The 17,006-nt window shown below is 44.7% G+C and overlaps 1 protein-coding gene across 2 annotated transcripts; it reads right to left on the bottom strand.

The window, feature by feature from the left end:
• Nucleotides 1-7,537: 7,537 nt before the first annotated feature.
• LOC311107746 (ETS-related transcription factor Elf-2-like) lies at nucleotides 7,538-16,226 on the bottom strand. Of its 2 annotated transcripts, none has more exons than XM_084150267.1 (9): nucleotides 15,456-16,226; nucleotides 14,587-14,670; nucleotides 12,379-12,601; nucleotides 11,140-11,250; nucleotides 10,816-10,932; nucleotides 10,602-10,691; nucleotides 10,246-10,438; nucleotides 9,724-9,960; nucleotides 7,538-9,505 (listed from the first exon to the last, which is right to left on the bottom strand). In XM_084150267.1, exons 2-9 carry the CDS (start codon nucleotides 14,659-14,661, stop codon nucleotides 8,479-8,481), a joined length of 2,073 nt encoding a protein of 690 aa, XP_084006393.1. In that variant the 5' UTR covers nucleotides 14,662-14,670; nucleotides 15,456-16,226; the 3' UTR covers nucleotides 7,538-8,478. The 2 variants fall into 2 exon arrangements, with proteins under 2 accessions (XP_084006393.1, XP_084006394.1); XM_084150268.1 differs by having other exon boundaries at nucleotides 11,140-11,247.
• Between the last annotated feature and the right edge of the window lie 780 nt (nucleotides 16,227-17,006).

Raw genomic sequence — 17,006 nt, 5'->3', positions numbered from 1 at the left:
TCAGCCCTATTAATATTATGACACAATGTCCTTGATGTCAAATTCGCCCAGTGTGTTGACTAAATGCTTGAGCACAAACATTCAGAAGAATCTCTCACTCATCCCTGCGTCTCTGGCTGGTGCATAGGGCAGCAACAAATGTTCTCCACGTCTGGCGGTCTTTGGCCATCTTCTCCACTGTGCCCCAGCTCTGCTGATGATGTTGTAGCCATAGACAATATACAGTGGGGGAAAAAAGTATTTAGTCAGCCACCAATTGTGCAAGTTCTCCCACTTAAAAAGATGAGAGAGGCCTGTAATTTTCATCATGGGTACACATCAACTATGACAGACAAATTGAGAAAAAAAATCCAGAAAATTATATTGTAGGATTTTTAATGAATTTATTTGCAAATTATGGTGGAAAATAAGTATTTGGTCACCTACAAACAAGCAAGATTTATGGCTCTCACAGACCTGTAACTTCTTCTTTAAGAGGCTCCTCTGTCCTCCACTCGTTACCTGTATTAATGGCACCTGTTTGAACTTGTTATCAGTATAAAAGACACCTGTCCACAACCTCAAACAGTCACACTCCAAACTCCACTATGGCCAAGACCAAAGAGCTGTCAAAGGACACCAGAAACAAAATTGTAGACCTGCACCAGACTGGGAAGACTGAATCTGCAATAGGTAAGCAGCTTGGTTTGAAGAAATCAACTGTGGGATAAATTTTTAGGAAATGGAAGACATACAAGACCACTGATAATCTCCCTCGATCTGGGGCTCCACGCAAGATCTCACCCCGTGGGGTCAAAATGATCACAAGTCCCAGAACCACACGGGGGACCTAGTGAATGACCTGCAGAGAGCTGGGACCAAAGTAACAAAGCCTACCATCAGTAACACACTACGCCGCCAGGGACTCAAATCCTGCAGTGCCAGACGTGTCCCCCTGCTTAAGTCAGTACATGTCCAGGCCCGTCTGAAGTTTGCTAGAGTGCATTTGGATGATCCAGAAGAGGATTGGGAGAATGTCATATGGTCAGATGAAACCAAAATAGAACTTTTTGGTAAAAACTCAACTCGTCGTGTTTGGAGGACAAAGAATGCTGAGTTGCATCCAAAGAACACCATACCTACTGTGAAGCATGGGGGAGGAAACATCATGCTTTGGGGTTGTTTTTCTGCAAAGGGACCAGGACGACTGATCCGTGTAAAGGAAAGAATGAATGGGGCCATGTATCGTGAGATTTTGAGTGAAAACCTCCTTCCATCAGCAAGGGCATTGAAGATGAAACGTGGCTGGGTCTTTCAGCATGACAATGATCCCAAACACACCGCCCGGGCAATGAAGGAGTGGCTTCGTAAGAAGCATTTCAAGGTCCTGGAGTGGCCTAGCCAGTCTCCAGATCTCAACCCCATAGAAAATCTTTGGAGGGAGTTGAAAGTCCGTGTTGCCCAGCGACAGCCCCAAAACATCACTGCTCTAGAGGAGATCTGCATGGAGGAATGGGCCAAAATACCAGCAACAGTGTGTGAAAACCTTGTGAAGACTTACAGAAAACGTTTGACCTGTGTCATTGCCAACAAAGGGTATATAACAAAGTATTGAGAAACTTTTGTTATTGACCAAATACTTATTTTCCACCATAATTTGCAAATAAATTCATAAAGAATCCTACAATGTGATTTTCTGGATTTTTTTTCCTCATTTTGTCTGTCATAGTTGACGTGTACCTATGATGAAAATTACAGGCCTCTCTCATCTTTTTAAGTGGGAGAACTTGCACAATTGGTGGCTGACTAAATACTTTTTTTCCCCACTGTAACAGGTTGGGGCTCAGTCTCCATTGTTCAGCGCCATGTCTTCGGGCCTCCCCCTCAAATCCCCCCCTGACTCCAATGCTTCCCACAGTTGTATCAAATTGGCTGGATGTCCTTTGGGTGGTGGACCATTCTTGATACACACAGGAAACTGTTGAGTGTGAAAAATCCAGCAGCGTTGCAGTTCTTCACACAAACTGGTGCGCCTGGCATCTACTACCAAACCCCGTTCAAAGGCACTCAATCTTTTGTCTTGCCCATTCACCCTCTGAACGGCACACATACACAATCCATGTCTCAATTGTCTCAAGGCTTAAAAATCATTATTTAGCCTGTCTCCTTGCCTTCATCTACACTGATTGAAGTGGATTTAACAAGTGACATCAATAAGGGATCATAGCTTTCACCTGGTCAGTGTATGTCATGGAAAGAGCAGGTGTTCTTAAAGTTTTGTACACTATTCACAGGGATATTTGTCACTGTGTGAAACTGGGTCCTTTGAGAGGGACTTGAGAGCATCCCAGCCCTCCAACCAGAACCACAGGGACTGGAGAAAGACTCCCACACCCTGCATAGGTATTCGTGTGTGTGTGTGGTACCTTTCCCTCTCTGGGTCTCTTCCTGATCCCCAGGTCAATGTTGCTGTTGGTGTCAGGCTGAGGCTGTTGTGTCTTCAGGTTCCGTCCCCCTGCAAGGAAACCAACCAAATAACTTAGTACACTTCATATAATATACAACTTAACATTTATTACAGACATGCAGGGGCAGTGGACAACACAGAGACAGATAATAAAGAAAACATTTAGTTGCATCGGAGGCTGGCCATAGGTCAGTGCATGCGTGTGATAATGACCCCTCAGCTGGTTAGCCCTTAAGTCTGCCGCCCTTGAGCATGACAATGGACACAATGGGGAGTCAGAATAGGATGAGTGAGAGGGAATGTGTGGACAGGAAGTTACATTGGGCTTCTAACCCTGATCTCACCTGATCCCTTCCAATCCCATCAGGCCATGCTGTGAGAGGACATAACACTGGGCTATAACAGGTGATGGAGCCCAGCAGGTAAATGAATACCAAATAGCACAGTGTGCAGGGATTCAAGTCCTTAACATTTCTCCTCCATCTGCAATGATGGGTATAGGACTGCACAGAATGTCTCCACCAATTGGCTCATTTATCCATCTTCCTCTCCCCTGTAACTATTCCCCAGGTCGTTGCTGTAAATGAGAATGTCTTCTCCTGGTAAAATAAAACATGATCCTCGTAAATAGGCACTGATACAGTAAATGTGATGTGCCTGGATGGGTTACTACCAATGATGTGTGCATCTTTTTATCAAATACCATTTATGTGTCAAGTAGTTTCAGATCAGTGTTCTCGAGGCCAGGATAGGACATGTACAGTGCATTCAGAAAGTATTCAGACCCCTTGACTTTTTCCACATTTTGTTACGTTACAGCCTTATACTAAAATTGATTTAATTGTTTTCTCATCAATCTACACACAATACCCCATAATGACAAAGCAAAAACAGACATTTTAGACATTTTGAAAAAAATTGAAATATCACATTTACATAAGTATTCAGACCCTTTACTCAGTACTTTGTTAAAGCACTTTTGGCAGTGATTACAGCCTAGTCTTCTTGGGTATGACGCTACAAGCTTGCCACACCTATATTTGGGGAGTTTCTCACATTCTTCTCTGCAGATCCTCTCAAGCTCTGTCAGGTTGGACGGGGATCGTCGCTGCACAGCTATTTTATGGTCTCTCCAGAGATGTTCGATCGGGTTCAAGTCCAGGCTCTGGCTGGGCCACTCAAGGACATTCAGAGACTTGTCCCGAAGCCACTCCTGCGTTGTCTTGGCTGTGTGCTTAGGGTCGTTGTCCTGTTGGAATGTGAACCTTCGCCCCAGTCTGAGGTCCTGAGCGCTCTGGAGCAGGTTGTCATCAAGGATCTCTCTGTACTTTGCTTCGTTCATCTGTCCCTCAATCCTGACTAGTCTCCCAGTCCCTGGAGCTGAAAAACATCCCCACAGCATGATGCTGCCACCACCATGCTTTACCGTAGGGATGATGCCAGGTTTCCTCCAGATGTGACGCTTGGCATTCAGGCCAAAGAGTTCAATCTTGGTTTCATCACACCAGATAATCTTGTTTCTCATGGTCTGAGTCCTTTAGGTGCCTTTTGGCAAACTCCAAGAGGGCTGTCATGTGCCTTTTACTGAGGAGTTGATTCCGTCTGGCCACTCTACCATAAAAGCTGCAGAAATTGTTGTACTTCTGGAAGGTTCTCCCATCTCCACAAAGTAACTCTGGAGCTCTGTCAGAGTGACCATTGGGTTCTTGGTCACCTCCCTGACCAAGGCCCTTCTCCCCTGATTGCTCAGTTTGGCCAGGCAGCCAGCTCTAGGAAGAGTCTTGGTGGTTCCAAACAACTTTCATTTAAGAATGATGGAGGCCACTGTTCTTGGGGACAGCCTCTTTAAAGAACACCTGGGATAGGATAAAGTAATCCTTCTACCCCCCCCCCCCCCCAAAAAAAAAAAAAAAAAAAAAAAAGTATAATTGTAAAGTGGTTATCCCACTGGCTATAGGGTGCACCAATTTGTAGTCGCTCTGGTTAAGAGCGTCTGCTAAATGACGTAAATGTGCCCTTGAGCAAGGCACTTAACCCTAATTGCTCCTGTAAGTCGCTCTGGATAAGAGCGTCTGCTAAATGACTAAAATGTAAATGTAAATTCCTTCGACCTCATGGCTTTGTTTTTGCTCTCTGACATGCACTGTCAACTGTGGGACCTTAAATAGACAGGTGCGTGTCTTTCCAAATCATGTCCAATCAATTGAATTTACCACAGGTGGACTCCAATGAAGTTGTAGAAACATTGTTTTTTATTTATTTGCAAACATTCTTAAAAACCTATTTTCGCTTATGGGGCATTGCGTTTAGATTGATGAGGAAAGTGTTTTATTTAATCAATTTTAGAATAAGGCTGTAACGTAAAATGTGGAAAAAGGGAAGGGGTCTGAATACTTTTCAAATGCACTGTATATAGAATACAAGGCCATTGACAGTAAAAGGTATCCAACGGAGTTTGAAGGACAAGACAGACCAACACAAACGTCAGCTGTGGGTTGTTGTTCTTTTGCGACTGACCACAGAACACCCGGCTGTTAATTTCCCAACGACTTTACTTGGGAAAAAGTCACCGTTCATCGACACCCATCAGGTGATCTACTGCGCACGGTTTTGGTTTGTCTAGTCCTTTAGATTTTCAACTCCGTCTGAAAGAGATTCAGTGCCAAAAAGTATTGACTGAGACAAGTTTCAATTCATATTTGTTTTTTTATAATACATACTTCAGTAAAATCTACATCAATACACTTTGAGAGTACATGAAAATAGCATATGCTTCAAATGTGGAATATACCATCTGGATCGGTCTTTTCTTGACACAAAGATCCTTTCGCTCCCTTTTTTTAACAGTAAAAAATAATAATAACACAAAAGAACATTGAGTGTGGAGGGACGGTGTTGTGGAGGACTAGACTACTTTCCATACACAGAAGGGAACCAACCAAGTCAGAGGAATACCCAAAGATTTCAACTATGAGACAAAAGAACTACACTTGCATTGAACTTAGAATACATTGTACGTAACCTGCTGCAGAGTATCAAAAAGTTTTTACACAAATCTTTCAGGCTTCCTTTATATTATGTTTTTGATTAAAAGAAGCATTTTCAATGTACAATCTAAGGCTTGCCCATCGTTGGAGATCCAAAGAACTTCTAAAGCACGTACATGCCCCTACGTATTTATTCGGACAGTGAAGCTAAAAACTTTTTATTTGGCTCTATACTCCAGCATAAAAAATGTGAGCTCAAATGTTTCATATGAGGGGACCGTACAGAATGTCACCTTTTATTTGAGGGTATTTTCATACATATGTTTTACCGTTAAGAAATGAAAGCACTAGTCCATTTGAAAGTGTCATAAGTATTTCATATACCTAAGTGAATTAGTCTAAAGTAATCAAAAGTTTAGTATTTAGTCCCATATTCCTAACAAGCAATGACTACATGAAGCTTGTGACTCTACAAACTTGTTGTATGCATTTGCAGTTTGTTTTGGTTGTGTTTCGGATCATGCTGTGCCCAATAGAAATGAATGGTAAATAATGTATTGTGTCATTTTGGAGTCACAAAAAATATATATACACTACCGGTCGAAAGTTTTAGAACACCTACTCATTCAAGGGTTTTTCTTTATTTTTACTATTTTCTACATTGTAGAATAATCAAAACTATGAAATAACACATATGGAATCATGTAGTAATTTTATATTTGAGATTCTTCAAATAGCCACCCTTTGCCTTGACGACAGCTTTGCACACTCTTGGCATTCTCTCAACCAGCTTCATGGAATGCATTTCAATTAACAGGTGTGCCTTATTAAAAGTTAATTTGTGGAATTTCTTTCCTTCTTAATGCATTTGAGCCAATCAGTTGTGTTGTGACAAGGTAGGGGGGTATACAGAAGATAGCCCTATTTGGTAAAAGACCAAGTCCATATTATGGCAAGAACAGCTCAAATAAGCAAAGAGAAACGACAGTCCATCATTACTTTAAGACATGAAGGTCCGTCAATACGGAACATTTCAAGAACTGAAAGTTTCTTCAAGTGCAGTCGCAAAAACCATCAAGCACTATGATGAAACTGGCTCTCATGAGGACCGCCACAGGAATGGAAGACCCAGAGTTACCTCTGCTGCAGAGGATAAGTTCATTAGAGTTACCAGCCTCAGAAATGGCATCCTAAATAAATGCTTCACGGAGTTCAAGTAACAGACACATCTCAACATCAACTGTTCAGAGGAGACTGTGTGAATCAGGCCTTCATGGTCGAATTGCTGCAAATAAACTACTAAAGGACACCAATAAGAAGAAGAGACTTGCTTGGGCCAAGAAATACGAGCAATGGACATAAGACCGGTGGAAAGTTGTCCTTTGGTCTGGAGTCCAAATGTGAGATTTTTGGTTCCAACCGCCTCGTCTTTGTGAGACGCGGTGTGGGTGAACGGATGATCTCTGCACGTGTATTTCCCAGCGTAAAGCATGGAGGTGTTATGGTTTGGGGGTGCTACCACAGCCTTCTGCAGTGATACGCCATCCCATCTGGTTTGGGCTTAGTGGGACTATCATTTCTTTTTCAACAGGATAATGACTCAACACACCTCCAGGCTGTGTAAGGGCTATTTTACCAAGAAGGAGTGATGGAGTGCTGCATCAGATGACCTGTCCTCCACAATCCCCCGACCTCAACCAAATTGAGATGGTTTGAGATGAATCGGACCGCAGAGTGAAGGAAAAGCAGCCAACAAGTGCTCAGCATATGTGATGTGGGAACTCCTTCAAGACTTTTGGAAAAGCATTCCAGGTGAAGCTGGTTGAGAGAATGCCAAGAGTGTGCAAAGCTGTCATCAAGGCAAAGGGTGGTTATTTGAAGAATCTCGAATGGTAAATATATTTAGGTTTAACACTTTTTTGGTTACTACATGATTCCATGTGTGTTATTTCATAGCTTTGATGTCTTCACTATTATTCTACAATGTAGAAAATAGTAAAAATAAAGAAAAACCCTTGAATGAGTAGGTGTTCTAAAACCTTTGACCGGTAGTGTGTGTGTGTGTGTGTATATATATATATATATATATATACACACACACACACACACACAATCTTTTTCTTAACACTTCTACATTAAAATGTGGATGCTACCATAGTTATGGATAATAATGAATGAACCGTGAATAATGACGAGTTAGAAAGTTAGAGGCACAAAGATCATACCCCCAAGACAGGCTAACCTCTCACCACCATTTCTTTTGGGGTATGATATTTATGCCTCGAACTCTCACTCATTATTCATGATTATCCGTAATCATGGTAGCATCCACATTAATGTAGAAGTGTTTAGAAACATTTGTAATATTTACAATAAAATGACACAATACATTATTTACTATTCATTTCTATTGGGCATAAAATAATCTGAAACACAACCAAAGCAAACTGCAAATGCAGAGTCACAAGCTTGATGTAGTCATTGCATGCTAGGAATATGGAACCAAATACTACATTTTTTACTACTTTAATACGCATAGAAGTGAATTTGTCCGAATACTTGACACCTTCAAATGGGGGGACTAGATACATAAAGTGCTTTCATTTCTAAACTGTAAAGAAGATATGCATGAAAATACCCTCAAATAAAAAAGGTGACATTCTGTACTGTCACCTCATATGAAATAATTAATCAAATCCAAAATGCTGGAGTATAGAGCCAAATTAAAAGTTTTAGCTTCACTGCCCAAATAAATACGTAGGCAAGTGTAGCCATGTATTATGTATACAAAGTCCCTTTTTCCTCTCTCGTCTCTTTTCCTGGTTTTCTGATGTGGAGGGAGGGAGGGCACTGCAGCTCCAGTTTGAAGACTAGCTCCCTGGTAACTAGGAGCTCCATAGCTGAGGTCCAGTTCAGAGCTCTCCTCCTCTGTATGGTCCTACAGCTCCACTGCCCAGTGAAAGGAGGATGGGAAAGGAAGACTCCACTTCAAAAAACAGTGTCAATATGGAGTCAGTAGCTGTCGGGCCCCTTGGCCTCGAGTTCTCAAGATTTAGGGGCCACTGGGTTCTGTGCCGACTCCGAGGTAGAGGGGTCTTCCGGGCTAGACTGGGGGGGCTTCGTGCTTACTGAAGGGGGGGACGGGGTGGACTCTGGGAGGGCTTTGTGGGGTGAGATGGCCTCCTCTTTTTCAGGGGGTGTAGAGGGGGTAGGTACAGGGGTTGTGATGGTGGTGGAGGGAGGAAGCTGTGGTTTACCTACAGGGGAGGCCACAGGTGGCTGCTGGGTCACGGTCACAGGCTTTGCCAGTATGAGTGGAGGGGCTGGTTTCTGCTCTATCTGGAGCGTGGCAGGTTTAGCCTGCACCAGCTGGGCGACTGGTTTAGCCTGCACCAGCTGGGCGACTGGTTTAGCCTGCACCAGCTGGGCGACTGGTTTAGCCTGCACCAGCTGGGCGACTGGTTTAGCCTGCACCAGCTGGGCGACTGGTTTAGCCTGCACCAGCTGGGCGACTGGTTTAGCCTGCACCAGCTGGGCGACTGGTTTAGCCTGCACCAGCTGGGCGACTGGTTTAGCCTGCACCAGCTGGGCGACTGGTTTAGCCTGCACCAGCTGGGGGACTGGTTTAGCCTGCACCAGCTGGGGGACTGGTTTAGCCTGCACCAGCTGGGCGACTGGTTTAGCCTGCACCAGCTGGGCGACTGGTTTAGCCTGCACCAGCTGGGTGACTGGTTTAGCCTGCACCAGCTGGGTGACTGGTTTAGCCTGCACCAGCTGGGTGACTGGTTTAGCCTGCATGAGCTGAGCTAGCTGGCCTGAGAGCTGGGCTGAGAGGTTGCCCTGCGTTAGCTGAGCTAGCTGGGCCGCCGGGATGGTGATGATGGTGATCTTCTCTCCGCTCTTGGCCCCGGCGGGCATCATGGCAGGCAGGGTCTGGATCACCAGCTTGGGCCCGCCAGCGTGGGCGTTTCCCAGGGTGATGGGAGCCTGGGTGGTGAAGACTGTGGAGGAGTTGAGGGTCATCTGACCCAGCGTCGTCGTCATGACCATGGGCATGGCCAAACGCATGGTCCTGTACATCAGACAGAAACAAATATTTAATTATTTAACTGTGCATTTGTATGAAAACGTACAGAGAGAACATGCATGTGTGATTCTGTCCTATGTCTGCTGCCCCTAACACTACACAACATTTTTTTAAATGAATACCACAGATTTGTGCCTGTAAAAAGAAACGCTATAAAAAATGTCTTAAAATTATTTAATGACTTCTCCAATCATGCCTCTCACCTGTTGCCGGACGCGGTGGGGATGACGGTGACGTAGCTCTGCTGTGTCTGGGTGGAGGTGGCAGGGTCAAGGGTCAGGGTCTGGACCTGGTGGTGCTCAGAGGGTTCCCCCTCGCCCTCCTCTCCCTCCTCCTCCCCGTCATCGTCGATCACCCTGATGTTCTTGGGCATATCTTTAAACTGGTAGGCTAGCCTCTGGCCCGCCACCTTGGCTAGGATCCCCCTCTGGTAGTAATACCTGGACAGGGACAACCGTACCAGGCAGACGACTGCACTTACACCGACAATACGTGCGGAAATACACTCAGTTTACCTAACGGTCATACCCTTGCATGCATTTTAAAAGGGGAACTTAAATGGGTTAAATGCATGCATTTTAAACAGACACAAATCAAAAATGTTATTACTCATTCATTAGCATACAAACAGTAAAGATATGTTGGATCAACAACAGTAAGCCTTACACACTAACTATAGTGAGGAATTGGCTATCCAATATAGTAGAATGGTATCCTGTGGTTACCTGAGTGCCCTGCCCATGGTTTCATAGTTCATGTCAGGTTTGTTCTTGTGTTTTCCCCACAGTTTGGACACAGCCTTGGAGTCGACCAGCTTGAAGATGCCCTTGTCCCGCTGCATCCACTTGATGTACCTGGGACAGGTGTTCTTGTCCTGGAGGAGATCCAACAGGAACTCCCATAGGTAGGTGGTGCTCCCTGGAGGACGGAGGGAGAGAGAAGACCAACGTAATTCATTCAGAGGATCGCTCACACACAGGCTAATTACTGAAGGGATATGGTCCCATCTTGAGTTGCTCTACGTAGAGAAGAATCCCTTCATGGGCTTGACAAACCCTAGCCCTCGCTGTGTTTGTGGTACCTTTTCCCTCTCTGGGTCTCTGCCTGATCCCCAGGTCAATGTTACCGTTGGTGTCAGGCTGAGGCTGTTGTGTCTTCGGCTTCCGTCCCCCTGCAAGGAAACCAACTTAGTACACTTCATATAATATACAACTTAACTTGTAATACTGGGTTGGACACAGTGACCAACACAGAGACAGATGGTAAGAAAGCATTTGGTTGTGTATGAGGCAGACCTTTCTTCTTCTTGGCAGAGGGAGGCTCGTAGTCGGGGGGTATAGGGAAGCTGTCCTCCTCTATGGGCTCACACTCTGTAGACACCTCCACCACAGTCTCCATCATCACGTCCTCCACTGAGACACACACAGTCAATAGTTCATTATTACAGCCACAGAGCAGTGTGAAGATTCAACTCAAGCCAAATGGTAACAAAACAAACGTTGTGGTAGAACAAACTTTGCCACATTTTACTCTCATATTTTTCAGCCGGCATCATGGCCCGCCCACTTATAATGCCTAGCCCCCAGCAAGGCCAGTGGGGGGAGGGGTTGAGTTGTTACCTGTGTTGCGGTCTCCATGGAAACTGCTGGGGGAGTCCATGTGAAGAAGGGCCTCAGCCGCCTCGAAGGTCTTATCAAAGCACACCATGCCCCCGTGTGACAACACCTCTACTACGACAACACAAGAGACGGGGGGGGGGGGGGAGAGATAGGTTAAAGGAGAAGTGAAAATACATTTGACATTTAAATTTAATGTAATGTTCGTTCAACTACTTTGTTTCAATGATTTTTCAACCATATCTTCCAATGTCTGTGGCCTTATAGCAGCAGATACCACAGACGTTCACCCTAGGAAGCAGTTAGCTGGGCAAGATAGATGTTTCGTTTCATGAAATAATGAGGGGTTAGGCTAAGTGAACCTTTACTTTTGGGACACCGATAGTAAACCATGTAGCCTTTATCTTTGTAGCATTGGAGAGAAGGAGTGATGTAGCCTGTACCAGCTATCACCCTAAATCTTCAATTTCCCCTCCTCTCTTTATCTCACTCATTCATGACCCTCCCCATTCCACATTTGGTTGTGCATAGCAACAACTGCCTATAGAAGAAGAGCTCTTTAGGATGGTCATTGGTCAACATCCAATAAAACTGTCCCCTCCCTCAAACCTCAATGACTTCTGTCACTCTTCCAATGGGCTCAGTTCATACTCCACTAGATGTCCTTCTTGAGATGGTCCTAGAAGAAAATAATACTCCTGATATGTTGGGGCGGCAGGTAGCTTAGTGGGTAAGAGCGTTGTGCCAGTAACCGAAAGGTCGCTGGTTCTAATCCCCGAGCCGACTAGGTGAAAAATCTGTCGATGTGCCCTTAAGCAAGGCACTTAACCCTAATTGCTCCTGTAAGTCGCTCTGGATAAGAGCGTCTGCTAAATGACTAAAATGTAAAATGTTAAAAAAATGTTGGAAAGTCTAAAAACCAATTCATGCTTGTTCCGGAAATGCGATCCAGAGGCTCTGTACGTAGGGTATGACGCAATTGCAGAGCCTCCGCATCGCTGTGCACCTCCCAAATGTTTTACCAATGCGGAGGGCCCCATATAGCTCCGCATTGACATGATTGGTTGACGATAGGTGGGGGCGGGAGGGCCAGTACAGGGGCTTGAGCCTTTTACACCCACACTCTTCTAAAGCAATCACTCAATCAACATTACTATCCAAACCCTCTAACCCTCTCACTGCAAAAACAATATCACTGTCCAACCCTGCACCCCCCTCCCTCTCTGCTCACAGCCCTCTCACCTGTCTCCACCACCTCTGTGACCACCTCCTGCTCGTCTCCCACGTCCTGCATCAGGTAGGTCCCGTCGTCATAGACCAGCACCTGGGCAGCGTAGCACTGCTCCACCTGGGCACTGGGCACCTCTTCCACCACCACAGCAGGATACTCCTCCCCATCCTCCCCTATTACAGTCTCCACCATCTCCTGCACCACCTCCCCCTCCTCATCAGGGTTCTCCTCACTCTGGAGACAGGACAAAGACACACATTGAGGGAAGTGCAAGGTGAAACGTCCATCATGTGTTTTGTGTATTTGAACATTTGTTGAATCATTTATAACGGCAGGACAGAGGTGCAATGGTCACCAGAAAAACATGTTATTCATTGGTATGAAAAAATATATATGCACTCACTAACTGTAAGTCGCCCTGGATAAGAGCGTCTGCTAAATGACTAAAATGAAAATGTAAAAATCTTCACTTCACAATATTGTTCATGTCAATAAGATACTTACAGTGGGGAAAAAAAGTATTTAGTCAGCCACCAATTGTGCAAGTTCTCCCACTTAAAAAGATGAGGCCTGTAATTTTCATCATAGGTACACGTCAACTATGACAGACAAATTGAGAGAGAAAAAATCCAGATAATCACATTGTAGGATTTGTTATGAATTTATTTGCAAATTATGGTGGAAAATAAGTATTTGGTCACCTACAAACAAGCAAGATTTCTGTCTCTCACAGACCTGTAACTTCTTCTTTAAGAGGCTCCTCTGTCCTCCACTCGTTACCTGTATTAATGGCACCTGTTTGAACTTGTTATCAGTATAAAAGACACCTGTCCACAACCTCAAACAGTCACACTCCAAACTCCACTATGGCCAAGACCAAAGAGCTGTCAAAGGACACCAGAAACAAAATTGTAGACCTGCACCAGGCTGGGAAGACTGAATCTGCAATAGGTAAGCAGCTTGGTTTGAAGAAATCAACTGTGGGAGCAATTATTAGGAAATGGAAGACATACAAGACCACTGATAATCTCCCTCGATCTGGGGCTCCACGCAAGATCTCACCCCGTGGGGTCAAAATGATCACAAGAACGGTGAGCAGAAATCCCAGAACCACACGGGGGGACCTAGTGAATGACCTGCAGAGAGCTGGGACCAAAATAACAAAGCCTACCATCAGTAACACACTACGCCGCCAGGGACTCAAATCCTGCAGTGCCAGACGTGTCCCCCTGCTTAAGCCAGTACATGTCCAGGCCCGTCTGAAGTTTGCTAGAGTGCATTTGGATGATCCAGAAGAGGATTGGGAGAATGTCATATGGTCAGATGAAACCAAAATATAACTTTTTGGTAAAAACTCAACTCGTCGTGTTTGGAGGACAAAGAATGCTGAGTTGCATCCAAAGAACACCATACCTACTGTGAAGCATGGGGGTGGAAACATCATGCTTTGGGGCTGTTTTTCTGCAAATGGACCAGGACGACTGATCCGTGTAAAGGAAAGAATGAATGGGGCCATGTATCGTGAGATTGAGTGAAAACCTCCTTCCATCAGCAAGGGCATTGAAGATGAAACGTGGCTGGGTCTTTCAGCATGACAATGATCCCAAACACACCGCCCGGGCAACGAAGAAGTGGCTTCGTAAGAAGCATTTCAAGGTCCTGGAGTGGCCTAGCCAGTCTCCAGATCTCAACCCCATAGAAAATCTTTGGAGGGAGTTGAAAGTCCGTGTTGCCCAGCGACAGCCCCAAAACATCACTGCTCTAGAGGAGATCTGCATGGAGGAATGGGCCAAAATACCAGCAACAGTGTGTGAAAACCTTGTGAAGACTTACAGAAAACGTTTGACCTGTGTCATTGCCAACAAAGGGTATATAACAAAGTATTGAGAAACTTTTGTTATTGACCAAATACTTATTTTCCACCATAATTTGCAAATAAATTCATTAAAAATCCTACAATGTGATTTTCTGGATTTTTTTCTCTCATTTTGTCTGTCATAGTTGACGTGTACCTATGATGAAAATTACAGGCCTCTCATCTTTTTAAGTGGGAGAACTTGCACAATTGGTGGCTGACTAAATACTTTTTTTCCCCACTGTATATCAGCCCTGACCCGGGTGCTTTAAGCTTGGAATGGGCTTGTGTGTGGTGCTGGTATTGCAAGTAAAATACCTTTTAAAATGTTGCATAGGGAAGGTTAGGACCTGTTGTCTCTTACCTGCTCAGTCTCTTCCATGACAGTGACGTACTCCACCATATTCCCTCCACCGTCTGCCACAACAACAGAGGTCATCACTCATTCCTATGGAAATAAAAGAGGGAATCAGAGCCAGTCTCTTCCCCAGCCACAGTCCATCACACAGACTAGGAACAGCTCTGTATGGGGCCCTGGTTCCTGAAGTATGCACTAGCGTCCTCATCACAGCTAACGGAGAAACGAAACTAGCAACAAGAACACAAACGTCAATTTAGCTAAAATTGACCATGTTCAGCAATAGTACTGAGCGCAAACGCTACACACTCTGTAGAATGCGATAGTTGCTGTTTGCGCATGAAGGGACGACACGTTCCCACTTCCCGTTCACAAGCGTGACCCCAATGTTTACATCATTTGTGCAGTTTCTGGCTTTTAGTTACATTAGCTAGCTAGCTAGTAACGTTAGGTTCTGTATTTTAGCTTTAATGTACATTGACTGGTAGATAGGTGTGTTCCAAGTTGTGTTATAAAGAGAGATTAAACATGTACCTAACTAACAAGACATGTTTAATAATGTGGTTCCGTGTAGCTCAGTTGGTAGAGCATGGCGTTTGCAACGCCAGGGTTGTGGGTTCGTTTCCCACGGGGGGCCAGTATGAAAAAAATTATGCACTCTGGATAAGAGCGTCTGCTAAATGACTAAAATGTAAAATGTAAATGTATGTGCTAGTTCGCTTTTTAGCGGCTAACATTGCTAGATCACTTGTTAATTTACATAGTTAGCAGTGGCCGCTAGCTAAGGTTGGCTGTCATATGGCCATCCTTGCCCGTTGAACACCACAGATCCAATCATGTTATTACCTAAAATCTCGCAAAATAACATTCCTTACCTCTTATGTTGCTTTTCCTGCGGTGGATAGCTTCAAGATAGGCCTAGCTCTGTAAGCTAACTGCTAGCTAGCTGGCTAGCCAAGTTGACCAGGCCGACGCGCTACTTAATTTGAATATTCTCAAGTGTTTGCAAGATAGCTGTAGCAAGCACAATATTTCAGCAAAAATAGCTAGCTATGTGCTCTTAGGTTGATTTTCACCTACAAACGATACTGAAACGCTGTATATTGCATTTGTTTAAGTTAGTCCTATTTTACAGGATGTTTAGATCTCACTGCTTTCCTGCGCGCCGTCTCTTCGCTGAGGGAAGTCGGGTCAACGTTCTTCTTCTTCTTTGATGAGGTTTAAGGGCGGTTGGCATCCAATTTGTTGCAGTACCGCCACCTACTAGACTGTAGTACAACTCTCTTATATTTTGCTTGAAAAATACAATAAAATATATTGTATTTTACCCTACCATCTGACACTACACTCACAAATTCTAAAATATTATTCATAATTAACACCACCCTAATATTAATTCCTACCTCATGCCGTCAACCTAAAATGATGGGACATCACCACTTAACACTCCCTGTAACTCTTCTGATGTCAAGTCTCGCACACCCATATACCTCTCTGCAGCTGCCACCACAACCTCAATTTTCTTCGACTTACGTTCCATCCCTGCAGTACAATTAATAACCATTGCTATAAATGCTAAAAATCTAATCTTACTGAAACATATATCACTTGTTGGCCTATCCCTCTGTACTGGTACATATCTACTACTCTCACCACTCCCCCCCCCCCCCCCCCCCCCCCCCCCCCCTTCACTACTCTTACCCTGGAAACCTCAACCTGCCTCTCTCGCATGGGATCGGGTCAAACTTCTGCAGCCCGCTAGCAAATGACACATTGGCTACGATGACGTCAGAGCGTCGCCCATGATCCCCTGGCTATGGCTCCATCCAACAGTGGCCCTGACGTTACAAAACGTAATTTATCAATAACTAAGTTCTTTCTGACACACTTCTGTAAATATAAATGGCTGCATGAATACATCCTTTGTGATTGCTGGATGACTGCCTGAGTATTTCACCATTTTAACTATAAATGTGGTGTGGGGGCTGTGCTTTGGCAAAGTGGGTGGGGTTATATCCTGCCTGGTTGGCCCTGTCCAGGGGTATCGTCGGACGGGGCCACAATGTCTCCCGACCCCCCCAGCCTCCAGTATCTATGCTGCAATAGTCTATGTGCCAGGGGACTAGGGTCAGTATGTTATATCTGGTGTTATTCTCCTGTCTTACCATACATAAAAATGTATGCACACATGACTGTAAGCCGCTTTGGATAAAAGCGTCTGCGAAATGGCATATTTCTATTTTTTATCCAGTGTCCTGTGTGAATTTAAGTATGCTCCCTCTAATTCTCTCTCTCTCCCTCCCATCCCGGAGGACCATGCCTCAAGACTACCTGGCCTGATGACTCCTTGCTGTCCCCAGTCCACCTGGTCATGCTGCTGCTCCAGTTTCCACTCTTCTGCCTGCGGCTATGGAACCCTGACCTGT

Source organism: Coregonus lavaretus, assembly GCF_964263955.1.
Source record: "Coregonus lavaretus genome assembly, chromosome: 32".
Taxonomy (NCBI): Eukaryota; Metazoa; Chordata; class Actinopteri; order Salmoniformes; family Salmonidae; genus Coregonus; species Coregonus lavaretus.
Note: the sequence above shows the minus strand (reverse complement) of the source record. Positions and strands in the feature narration are given on the sequence as shown.

Bases quoted from the DNA above. Each gene is read 5' to 3' on its own strand.
- LOC311107746 (XM_084150267.1), bottom strand. From the start codon at position 14,661: ATGACCTCTGTTGTTGTGGCAGACGGTGGAGGGAATATGGTGGAGTAC. The intron at 10,933-11,139 runs GTAACAACTCAA...TGTGTGTCTCAG, and splicing joins CCATGGAGACCGCAACACAG to TGGAGGACGTGATGATGGAG. The intron at 9,961-10,245 runs GTAACCACAGGA...GTCCCTGTCCAG, and splicing joins ACCATGGGCAGGGCACTCAG to GTATTACTACCAGAGGGGGA.